Below are 13,177 nucleotides of genomic sequence, written 5' to 3' on the forward strand. Positions count from 1 at the left end.
CGCTACTGACCCCCCCATCCACCTACCCACACATATATTTGGCTCACAACAACAAAGAAAAGACAAACGGAACCTAGCTATCATGGCGATGCCCATGGCCAGGTTTACTCTTCAATTAAAAATAGTCATATGCAGCCCAGTCATGTCAGAAAATGATTTTAAAAAGATTGATTTATTTGATGATAGCATGGCCAGGTGCATTCAATCCCGCTAGGAGAATACCCGTCTAAATGTCATCAGTGATCTATGACATAATTTGTTGTATAATCATTATACAACAAATGATGTGAACTCTAACATGAACTCTGTTGTATATTATTCTTATATTATACTATCTACTATCTCTGCTGTATGCGCATTGTGCAGCATGACCAATTTCGGCCATTATTCTGTGCATTCGGCAATTAATCAAGCCTAATAGACTACTTGCACAACTCCAGTACTTCCTGAAATGAGTAGGGCATCTTGGTTTCCTGTCCTACACTATTGGATGAACTGATTAATGTCAGGTGTGCCTGACTGTTGCAGTCACAACAACAGTGATCAGGCACACCTGACATTAATCAGTTCATCCAATAGTGTAGGACAGGAAACCAAGATGCCCTACTCATTTCAGGAAGTAGTGGAGTTGTGCAAATAGTCTATTAGGTCAATCTAGCTCCATTAGGTTACCCGCAGGTGTGCTCTTTACACTTCCTGAAAGATTCAGTGCGATCGCACGTAAAATGGCATAGCTGTGGCCGATCACAATTCTGCTCTCACACACACACACACACACACACACACACACACACACACACACACACACACACACACACACACACACCTGCCTTCTCATTCATATTATACTGTAGGATTTCAAATAAGTAGGTTTAGCCTGTATTGACAGTTTCTCTGCATACTGTAGGCATGCTGCTGCTGTGTGGAGCCCTGGTGAACGGACCCTACGCCCTCATCACTACTGCTGTCTCTGCTGACCTGGTAAGACCAGCAAACTCCTCTGACCCCCACTGTTTGTCTGGACCTGCACTGCTCTGCATCACAGCAGTCGCATCAAATCATCAACCATAAGCAACACAGTCTCCCAAAAGTTTGTTAAATGAGCACGCTCTGAAACGCTGAATTAGTGTTGTGGACAGAGTAGGAAATTACCCGAGGGCAAAGGCAAAAATGGCTCAAGGAATCTCAGAATGCCCCTAAAAAGATTGCCCCCAAGATTTAAATAATTTTATTTGAATTAAATTCATTTTAATTTCCTTTTCCATCTCTAACACGCACTCAACACCTGCAAGCTAGTTGCCACAATAAGACGATGAAAAACACACACAAACCAGTGGTGTTGTTCACACTACGCTTTAGCAACTCGATGTACTACAGTAATTACTTTTATTTTTTAAGTGCCCCCAAAATTGTGTAAATGCCCCCATTTTCTAGACAGCAGGGCAAATGCCCACAAAATATTTTTAAAATGTCCTACAATGGAATGTGTACACACACGAGGGTTAGGGTTAAAGTTTTTCAAGTGAAAGTTTGTGCACAGTCACAGCATGTGCTTTTTTTCAGATTTTCTCCCATTTTCCCTCAATTGTTTTTGTCCCCTTGCTGTCATGGTCCTCTGCCATTCTCACATGCTTCCTCGCATACAGTCACTGCCGTCGCCAGTCGCTTCTCATCTGACAGCGAGGGGTTTCATCTGCAGGATGTAGCGCGAGGGAGGATTACACTATTCCCCCCAGTTCCCCTCCCCCCGAACAGCGACCAGGACTCATACCCCACAGGCTTCCCACCCGCAGACACGGCCAATTGTGTCTGTAGGAACGTCTGACCAAGCTGGAAGTACCGCTGCTGGGAATTTAACCCGGGTCTCCGCGGTGGTACAGTATGGGATTGCTTTTACCTCTACACTACCCAGACGCTCCTGTATATGTGCTTTTGTGTGTGTTTGGAGTTCACATGTGGTAGGGGTGGTTTGCTGTGTTTGTATGTGCATGTGAACTTCCTTTTAGGGCTGGGCGATATTGACTAAATCAAATATTACAATAGTTTAGATGATATTATGGGGATGACTGTTCGTGTTATTACAAGATATTTACACCCAAGTCAATTTTGAAAATGAGAAATTGTCATTAGTAAGCAGTAATGTATGATCAGCAATAAGTAATGTGGATATGATGAGCAGGTAAAGCCGATCATTTCACTCATCCGGAACAGGCCAATAAGTTCAGAAAATGTGATCACTTTGCTGTAATGCAACCTTTAAGACCAGGAAGAAGTAACATTTAAGTTATTTCACAATATCACGATAAGCAAAATCCCACCGATGTCTAGTCTCATACCACAATATCAATATTATAATATACGAAATATCACCCAGCCCTACTTCCTTTCCTCTTTCCAGGCATTGTTTGGAAAAAGAGACATTACAGTCATCACCTGCGTGTTCCTAGCACTTCTCTCAAAGGATATTGATAGTGATGCAAGAAATAATATTAGCTTTAACATCCCTTGTGATTGACATTGAACTGGACTGATGATAAATAATCTAACAGAAGAACTTTCCTGCAATAGGGAACGCATGAGAGTCTGAGAGGAAACTCCAGAGCGTTGTCAACAGTGACAGCTATTATTGATGGCACCGGCTCAATAGGTATGTATGGAATGCCTGTAAGGGTTGATCATCTTGATCTTGCCTTGCTTTTGAGGGGGTAAAGTTTTCTTTTGAAACTGTTTATTGCCTTTTCATTTTTCAAGTGAACATACAGAGATACAACGCATCCCCCCCAAATAAGTCAAAGAAAAAAAAGAAAGTATCATAAATAATAATAAAAAAATAATTAAAATAATAATAAATAAAAACAGCAGGGGAGGCTTAAATTCGGCAAACCCATATGATGCAAGATTACATATCCGATTGACTGTACTGATACCCACATGATCAGTGCAATCAACAGTGAAATAGCATTGAGTCCACAGTGAAGTCACATTTTTGAGACACTATATTCATGTCCAGGGCCTATCAAAGTGAGATATCCAATCCTCTACTTACATATGCTCTAAGGCAGTGATACTCAACTTGCGGCCCGCAAGTATATATTTTTTGCAATTCCATCGCGGGCCACACAGGGGGCGCCCACATGTGTCCATCGTGGAATTGTAAAAAGAATATATATACAAATTTTACAGTGCACCTGAACGCAACATGCAAGATACCCACTGAATAAGTGTCCAAATGTTCATGTCATTCTGGCCAATACTCCACTTCTGTTATAGCATTTCAGTCTGGAATATGGAATATCTGTCAATAAACTATAATTTAGCTGCTAAATTGTCAAATACTGCCGTCTGCTCGCTACCCAGGCACTTATGTATGTACTTAACCTAACTAACTTAACCTAACTCACTATCCGGTGTGCACAACATTGTCAGACTAAACTCCGGCTAACACCCCAAAAACCTACAATCCGCTACAGAAAAATGTATATTATTTGTTTATTAACTGGCCCCTGGCCTTCTATCATTTCACGAAAGTGGCCCCCGGGCAAAGCAAGTTGAGTATCCCTGCTCTAAGGGTCCACATGTAGCTCAAGCTCCTCTTCTACGTAGCTCAGAAAAGGTTGCCAAATCTCATGGAATTTGTCAGATGAACCTCGAAGTGTGTACTTGATTTTTTCTAACTTCATATAGTATAAAATGTTCTTGATCCTCTGCGTGTGTGATGGAGGAGCTGTCTTTCAATTTCAGTAGGATTAAACGACTGGCAAGGAAGGTACAATATGCTAGAAAATCATGCAGGACTTTGTTCAAGGAGTGATTGAGGGGTAAAGTTAGTGGTACTACTCTCGTGGACCGACAACGCCACCTGGGTTTGAGTCCAGAGCCTAGGAACTCTTTTAAAAACTGAATTTGAATGGGATAAGGGTAACTAAGGACAATAGGGTTAAAGTAAAGATGGGGGAGAAGTTACAATAAATTGACCCAAACAAAGACTAAAGGTTCGCCTATCGGGTGGAGAGCAGTTAAAACCAGTGGTGTATAAAAACGTGAACACAAACAGCTGTACCAAAGGAGTAACAATTTTATTTCCTAAAAGATTAAAATACAAAAAGCAGTGCCTATCTAAAAGCTAAAAATAAAATAAAGTGGGATTAAAATGCAAGTTATAAAAATGTATGATTAAAATGCAGCAGCTAAAAACGGCCAGGCTAGAATCACAGGGCAAAGCCCATAAAGTGCTGGTGCTCAGTCACTGTCCACGTAGGTGTTCACAGCTCAGAAACCTCCCTCCTCCTGGAGCCAAGCCTGCAGATGACAACTGGAGGCCAGTCAAATGTCCTTTCACAACACACTTACTAACAATGCCACAGAAACACAAACACCGGTCTGCTGAATGTGCATTCACACGAGATATTTATTTTTCGCTCTGTCGCTCAAGTCAACCCTTTGGAATCGCTCTGTCGCTCTGTTTAAATCGCTCATCAACAGGCACACGAAATGACGGACATGTGGGGGATATAACGTTACGCAATGTCATGCTGTTTGTCCACTACGAGCCACCGTCATTGTTTACAAGCTAAAGCCTATCAGCGTGCTCCTAATGCGAGCTGCATACCGGTAGTACAGACTTCACTTCATGTCAGCTGTCAGCCTGTCAATGCGGTTTGTTGCCACACAATAAACCAGCGGTTTGTTCCAAGCCAGTCTGATCCTTGACTCGCTCTCACGGTGCACGCTGCTGCCCATCCACTTTGTATTGAAAAATGCTGCTCGACGCCTCGCGAAGCATGCTGGGAGACCAGACGACGCGTAGCAAGCTTGTGAAGCGACAGTGGGCAACAGAGGGGGCGGGATGGAGTTTGACAAAGTACAAAGCTAGCCAATTGAGCTCCTCCTAGGACCTATCCTACCCTTCCTGTCCTCTTCCACTTCCTCTCTAACACCAATTTTCAAAGAAGCAATGTAAATCCGGATTTCCGGATTTCCGGATTTCCGGATTTCCACGCCCACCAAGCGTCAAGCGTCCATACAGCCAAGCGTCAGCCCGTGTCAAACGACGCGTAGATGTGGCTGCACCGTCACACGGCAGCCAATCAGCATTGAACAGCGAGCGACTGATGCCAGCGTATTTTCGCTCGAGTTGGAATATTTCATCTTGAGCGACGAGCGTATTTTCTCCCTATCGCTCTGTCTCGGACGCTCGGACGCCCAGCGATTATTCTCCCAGGCGAATATACGCTCAATCGCTCATTTGCATTGACTTTGTATGTAAACTCGACGCCAGCGACAAACTTTAATAGGTCGGTGTGAACGCAGCTTAAGAGACTTACGCAGAAGGGAGAGATATTACTCTCTCAAATCTCTCACAAAAAGTTCACCACCCTTTAGCGAGCACAGTTTTCGCATTAGGAGGCTGAAATTTTGCATGGAGGTCATGCCAATTGTCTAAAGGGGGCAGTGCGGGGGAGGCGGGGTTTTGAAATGCAGGGTGGTAGGGGCAGAGGGCTGAAATTTGGCATGGCGGTCAAGTGTGTGTGTGTGTTTGTTCATGCTGATTCTATTGCGAATTTGCGCTTGTTTTTTCTTTTTCAAAAATTTAAAAACGTTTTGCTTAAATTGAGCTTCAATTGACATAAAATGTACATGACTAATTCAGATTTGTATAAAAGCATTTACAAAATACAAATAATTGCCATTTAAAAGGAAGGGAGAACACCATAGGCGAAGTTTGAACTTTAAGGTTAGGGGTTCACAAAAAATCAAGAGGAAAATTTATATTTAGGATACCAGTACGTGCATTTTCATATCCCGACTAATATGCCCATGATTGAGGAAAATTGTGAGAATTACCATATAAACCAAACTCTCACAAACTTGAATAAATTCAGTCATTCCATAGGAATTCAGTAAACACAATTTAAACACACAGCATGACACAGGTGTTAGAAGGAGGGAGACCTGGTGAATGTATGAAGCGCGAACACACACCTCTACGGCATGCATGGAGAGGTTATTACGCACACTTTTTATCTGCTGTTTTATCAAGGCTATGCCGCTCAGATTGGCTCATAATAAATGTCATCAAATCAGACGAGTGCGCGCATTCCTTTTTGTATATTTAGGTAACTAGGCATTTGCGCGCTCGATTCCTAGGCTCCCCCGCCCTACAGCTCGCCGCGCTGGCCCTGCAGCTTGCATACGCAGCTCGGCCGCTGTGCAGCCTCGCCCACAGCCCGGCTGCTGCATGGCCTCGCCTGCTCCATATTGGCATGTGCAGCACCCATTTGCCCAACTTTGCATCACCGATGACATCACTCACTGATGACATCACAATGATGTCACAATGTCTATGACATCATCAGTGATGTCGCAATTGCCCAAGTGAAACAAAAAAAACACAATTGCTCAAGTGACATCACTGATGATGTCACAAGGTCTATGACATCAGTGATATCATAAGATGATTTTGCTCTTATGACATCAGTATGGCATCATCACTGATGACATCGTCACTGATGACATCACATCATTAGGTAATTAGGGCAGTCACCTAATTAAAAAATCTGGCGCCATCAGGTCACCCGCACAGGTGCTCTTTACACCCCCTGAAAGTTTCATCCCGATCGCACGTAAAACGGCATAGCTGTGTTGGAGCCATTTTGTGCACAAAATGTACGTGAGATGAAGAAGCGCGTGCCTCTCCTATACTCCTGAGTGGAGGAGGCTACACGGACAGCTGTGGACACCATGGACGAGTCATAGTTCTGTTTATACTAGTTTCAGAAGTCTGCATGGAATGGAGGATGCGTGGAGAGAGAGTGAGGGAAGGGAGAGAGGAGCAAACTAATGTTAAGTAGTCTATGTGTCTATTAAGTAGTAATAACTAGCTATGCAAGCAAGGTATTTCAATAAAATATTAGTTATGTTATCATTAACAGGGCCCTATCTATGCGAAAGCCGTAATTTAGCGTTTAACGCCGCGCGCAATGCAAATTGGGGGCATGCACAAGCGCTGTTATAATTGTAGGCCTACTGTACATAGATAGGCGTGCCACATGCCAAAGAAGGCGTTTCAGCGCAAAAATGTGGGGATAGATGGCATTATCCTATTGTCAGCAGCATGCAATTACTTTGCGCTAAGAGCTTTGAAAAGCACCTCTAAGGGGACATTCACACCAAAAGCGTTTTTTTCAGTCAGAACGCTATGAAAATCATGTCGAGGGTGCTTCCATTGTGCACAAAACACAGCGCACGGAGCGTTTTTTTTGCGCTTCGTTTTATTTTCCCCTGCAGTCGCACGCACTAGAGTTGAGCACACGACCACACGGACGGTAGCCAGCTGGTTTTGTCTGTTTGATGTTGTTCACTGTCAACATGAAAGCCCGATTATTGCCAATTCTGGCAGCAGTGAGGTTGAAGATCCCTCTGGGAGGAGAAAATGTAGTAGGAGTAAAAAGACGAGCAGCACGCTTTTCCTCCAAATGTTCAACTTTTTCAGCTTTAAAACGCCCAGAGCACTCCGCCAAAAAGACGAGACGCCACCAGCGTTTAAACGCCAGGTGCGTTCCTTGAAAGAGGAGCACGTCTAGCGCGTCCTTACATAGAGAATGAATTGCAGAAAGACGCTGGCAGCTCCAAAAATGCTTTTGGTCTGAATGTCCCCTTAGGCGCTAAAATACTCGCTGTGCTTGATCGCAGCATAATCTCCACGCTGCGCAGCGCAGAAACATCATTACGCATGGACGTGCCACGCGAGGACATCAAATTCTGCTGCTAAAATTGGGTAACCAGCAGATTATTCGGTGAGGCAATCAACTATAATTCACTGAGAAACTTTTATCACATCAGACGCAAAAAGGTGCGCAAGCGCAAATAGGGGATATCGCCTGTACCAAGATAGGGCCCCATTGCTCTTAATAAAGTAGAGCCGAAATACTTCAAACCCTCTGCATTAAACTTTGAACGTTTGAATGTTTTCTGTATGTTGGCTCGTTATTTGGTCAAGACTCCAGCTGAGTTAAGTTGATCCAATCTGTTTTCCTGTAGGAGCCGCCCTGGGTCCTCTCTTAGCCGGGGTGATTTCTCCTACCGGCTGGAACAATGTCTTCTACATGCTCATCTCTTCTGACCTCTTGGCCTGCCTGGTCAGTAACACACACACACACACACACACACACACACACACACACACACACACACACGTATCTCTGCTGACCTCTTGGCCTGCCTGGTCAGTAACACACACACACACACACACACACACACATGTATCTCTGCTGACCTCTTGGCCTGACTGGTCAGTAATAGGGATGTCCACTAATCGCTTTGCATAAAAGAGGTCGGTGGTTCGATTCCCGCCTCCTCCAGTCTGCATGTCGAAGTGTCCTTGGGCAAGATACTGAACCCCAAATTGCTCCTGATGGTGTGCCAGCACCCTGCATGGTAACCTGGTAACCTGCCACCATCGGTGTATGAATGGGTGAATGTACCTACTGATTGTAAAGAGCTTTGGATAAAAGCGCTATATAAATGCAGGCCATTTACCATTTTACCATTTACCAATGCACTTTGCTTAACCCAGCCATCTAAACAGCGTGTTCAATCTGTGGGCCCCTGGCCTTAGGCGCTAAACTGGCGTTAAACGCAAAGAAAAACACGCTTTGCGCCTGACTCAGGAGGATAGCATCATGTTTTTAGGCCCCGAAATGCGCTTTACGCAGAAGAGGCGTGGCGCAGTGCCAGAATAGGCCAGAATGGGCGTTTCGGCCTTAAATACCGGCCTAAGGCTGGTTTCACACCGACAAGCTACGCCTTGCCTTGCCTCAACCCACGCCTACGCCGAGCTGGGCGTGAACCTGTTACACGCTTTTGTGATCACACCGCACGCCTTTTGCACGCCGAACCTGGAGCCGAGTCACAAGCGCCTCCTCTCTCCCGACTGTATTTTTTCACGTGTTGTCCAGAATTGTCATGGGTAGCCTCTAGGTTAAATAAATCTGATATATTTAATGTTCTATTGATGCTGGATATGTATAACCAGGTCTGACTATAGTCGGACATTTTAGAGAGGTGATCTTGCAAGAATATGTGCTGGCACAACAACATTGTCCATCTTGCTTCTTCGGTCGCTATTCTCTCTCATGAAGATTTGTTTGCCGACAGGGAGACGGGGAGAAAGCCCCACGTGATAGCCACCCGTCAATCTCTCTCTCGCTCTCTCTCTCTGCTCAATACTGTTGTAGAAACTCCATTTTATTTTGAAATTCAGTTGACTTTTCCATTTCCGACGGATATTGTGCGTTTTTCTTTCATGGCTTGACAGAAGAAGTCTGCCTGCACGCGCCTTGTCGGCTTCAAAATAGAACTCTCGCCTATTCGATAAAATCGGCAAGGCATAGGCAAGGCGTGGGTACACGCAGGGTTCACGCTCAGGCGCCCGGTGTACACAGCCTCGTTGACTAAAACGGACGCCTATTAAAAAGCGTGGGTAAAGGCAAGGCATAGGCAAGGCTTGGGTCGTCGGTGTGAAACCAGCCTAACGCTATCTTCCCCCCTGGCGTTTTCAAAACCAGGCCTTATTCAGTCCGCCGGGGATATAGCCAGTAACCTAGGCCTAGTATCTCTCTCTCTCTCTCACTCCCTCTCTCCCTCTCTCTCTCATGTCAATTTCTGCCCCTATAGCGCACTGCAAGCATCAGATCTTAAATGTAGGCTACACCACAGAATGACAGACATAACCATCACTATTTTGCATGAAAGGCCAAAATGTATATGTAGGCACTATAGGCAGGCACAATGACCGATGAAAAAAAAGTTGTTATACCGTAGTTTTGAGGCCCTGTCATTCAGAGGCTGTTGCATCATCCTACCTGTGCAGTGGGGGAGAAGAAAAGGTAGCGAGAGAAAACGATATCATTCTGCCCAAACTTTCACCAATCTAATCTCATCATGACATCCAGGGATAGGCTATGTTTTTCTAGCCGATGCGTTTAGAACATTCTTTTCACTTTGATCTTGCTATAGTGTAGCGCAGGGATACTCAACTTGCTTTGCCCGGGGGCCACTTTCGTGAAATGATAGAAGGCCAGGGGCCAGTTAATAAACAATCAATATACATTTTTCTGTAGAGGATTGTAGGTGTCAGACGGAGTTTAGTCTGACAATGTTGTGCACACCGGATAGTTACTTAGGTTAAGTTAGTTAGATTAAGTACATACATAAGTGCCTGGGTAGCGAGCAGACGGCGGTATTTGACAATTTAGCAGCTAAATCATAGATTATTGAAAGATATTCCATATTCCAGACTGAAATGCTATAACAGAAGTGTGAGTATTGGCCAGAATTACATGAACATTTGGACACTTATTCAGCGGGTATCTTGCATGTTGCGTTCAGGTGCACTGTAAAAAAAAAAAAATTATAACGTTTATAACGTACTCCGGTTTCCAGTTTGTAACTCTGGTCTGAATACAGCCAGAGTGACAGCACGGCTGTATTTAGCCCTCAATTATAAACCGCAAACCGGAGTACGTTATAACGTTATAAATATAGTCACAACGTTAACAACTAACCAATGCTGGGGGTCCGTATGGAAAGTGGAAATCGAAATGGTTAAAAGTTAAATCAATTAGGTAATTCAGTGGCATTTTACTGCCATGTAAAGTAACGACAAGTAACAGTTAGCCGCTAACATTAGTCACACTATTTTTGTTTTGTGACGATTGTGACGCGTCGAGGCACGTCGACGTAATTACGTAGTCGACGTCATCGATTACGTCGACTCGCCAGGACAGCCCTAATTTAAACTGCAGTGAGATTTGTTTGAGGAGCGTAATATGGAATAATATATATGGAGACAGACGGGGATGAAAGAGGGAGGGGGGGAGCTCAGTCAACTCTGTCAACAAGCTCTCTCCATCTCTGTCCTCGGCACGAGTGAGTCCACTCTAAATCCTCCCATATTTTCTTTTGTCTCTGCCGTTTCCCTTTCAACAAAATAACCCAAATTGCATCAAATCACAGGTGTTTTTAACAGGTATATGATGTGATGTTATTGTGAGATATAGGCCTATCTAAATTGCGCATGGAGAGGATTACAGCATATTGCATGCCTCGCGCAAACACAACGTTTGCGAGATGGGAATCTGATTGGTTTGATTGATGTAACGCCCAGGCATTGCCTGGCCACACCTGCGAATAATTCTAGGGCTTAAGACCGCACAAATCCCATTTGCGCTGGCATTTTGGGGGCACAGATGATTTGGCACAGCTCTAATTTGCGCCTGCGGCAGGTGCCGTGAACATTTCCGCATCCCCGCTGAGAATTGCATCCCCACCATATTTTGGGGCTGTTTTAACTTAGAAAACAGGGAGGTCACGTCTACCCAGACAATTATATATTATAAAAATATAACAGTTACGATTCTGTATAAATCATTACAATATGCTCCCGTGAGGTGGGGATGCGTCTAGCGCCGGCCGGCGGTACCAAGCTAGGGCCCTTTGTATTTACTGCCATACACCACAGAAAATAATTTCCTAACTCACTCCAAGCTGTAACTTGAGGATACTTCATGCTTACTGTAGGTTAACTGTACAGCTGTTATCTAACCTAATTTACAGTAGCCCTATTTGCTATCAAAATCATCTTAAGTCCGTCATGTGATAAAATTGTCAGTTTCACTATATCCCCTCCAAAATTCTGAATCCATTAAATCCATGTAACTTTATAATGCTGCTATCTACTTAAATTTTTTAATGTCAAATGTCCCAAAACCATGCTACTTAACGTGCATTTTGTGAACTGTTCATTACTGCTTTTTCCAACAACTTTTTGCACAATTTTGCATGCTTTGACTGCTAATCATATAGACAGTTTTAACTTGACAACAACAACAAACGGTCACAACCCACCTGAATATCCGGTTTACTTCCTGTATACATAGCTGTGCGCAGGTTGATATTCGGCTCATATTAAATGTTAACATGACGCCGTGTCTCCGACACACACAGTAACAACGTAGCCTATTTCGGTCTTTATGTCTTGTAGTAGTTAGTAGTAGTTGTTGTTGTTGATAGTTGCCATAACAACCAGCCCTGTCGGAAAAACGTGCACACGCAGGGTAATGGGAACCGTTGTTGTCTGGTCCAGAGCTAGCCTGAGAGGCTAATAAAAGCTACATGTTACAGAGTAAGCTGACTATCAGTACGTTATTGCACGCATAGGCCTATCTTTACAATTACACGTTTACATAGCAAAAAAAAATTTTTTAATAGAAGTATGTCAGTGTTTCCCCCTGAACAGCTGAGAAAGTGGACACTGTAAATAGCACTGCGAAGATGATAGAATGGTAATGCAACGTTTAAGGATAATAACCGCTATAAAACACCAAAGAAGAAGCTGAGAAAAAGGAGGTGCTGTGGGGTTGCAGCTGGGGAAAACCGTCTATACATATACTGTAGCTGTGCTGTAGTTTTGTAAGGACACATTGATTCTGCCCAGCTCAGGTCTGACAGACTGTTTGTCTTCAGTTTTTGTCCAGAGTGGTTTACAAGGAAGCTCAGGGCTGGTGTGGACGTGCCACCCGACTGAGAGGGTAAGTGTTTCATTTTTCTTTCTTTCTTTCTTTCTTTCTTTCTTTCTTTCTTTCTTTCTTTCTTTCTTTCTTTCTTTCTTTCTTTCTTTCTTTTCTTTCTTAGTCAAACTATTGCTACTGTATTCTGTGCATGTAAACATGAATATAGCCAAAGATTACTGTATATCGTCTCATAATTTCTTATTTGGGTCTCTAATGGGAGTTCTAGTCTTTCAGAGTAATTATTTGCATGTAAAATAATATAGGACTAATTCTAAAAAAATAATAATTTGTATTCCAGGTACAAGGAAATCTGAAATCCTCACACCATCAAAAAGGGAAAAGGATCCAATGCTGTGTTAGAAAATGTACCTCTGATTACTATACAATCCATCCACCTTAATGGAAACCCAGCCATTCATTGGGAGCCAACTGAAGCCTTGTTCATACTGTGGAACACAGAGAATCACAATAATGTCTTTTAAAGAGTTATTTTTTACTGTCCAATCCACAGACTCTAACTTGTGTCTTAATATTCTTTAAAGTGTACATACAGTGCATTTTCGTCTTTGTCTTTATATTGTTAGTGCAGCCACATTCACACTCAT

General features: G+C 43.5%; 1 protein-coding gene across 1 annotated transcript in view; it reads left to right on the forward strand.

The window, feature by feature from the left end:
• slc37a2 (solute carrier family 37 member 2) overlaps positions 1–12,594 on the forward strand; it is a gene marked incomplete at its 3' end in the record, with an annotated part of 34,122 nt that extends 21,528 nt beyond the window's left edge. The window contains 4 exon segments of the mRNA XM_083648485.1: positions 908–981; positions 2,569–2,647; positions 8,041–8,138; positions 12,526–12,594. Of these exon segments, the coding sequence (XP_083504611.1) occupies positions 908–981; positions 2,569–2,647; positions 8,041–8,138; positions 12,526–12,594 (320 nt within the window).
• Between the last annotated feature and the right edge of the window lie 583 nt (positions 12,595–13,177).

The sequence above is a fragment of the Poromitra crassiceps genome (assembly GCF_964638095.1).
Source record: "Poromitra crassiceps genome assembly, chromosome: 1".
Taxonomy (NCBI): Eukaryota; Metazoa; Chordata; class Actinopteri; order Beryciformes; family Melamphaidae; genus Poromitra; species Poromitra crassiceps.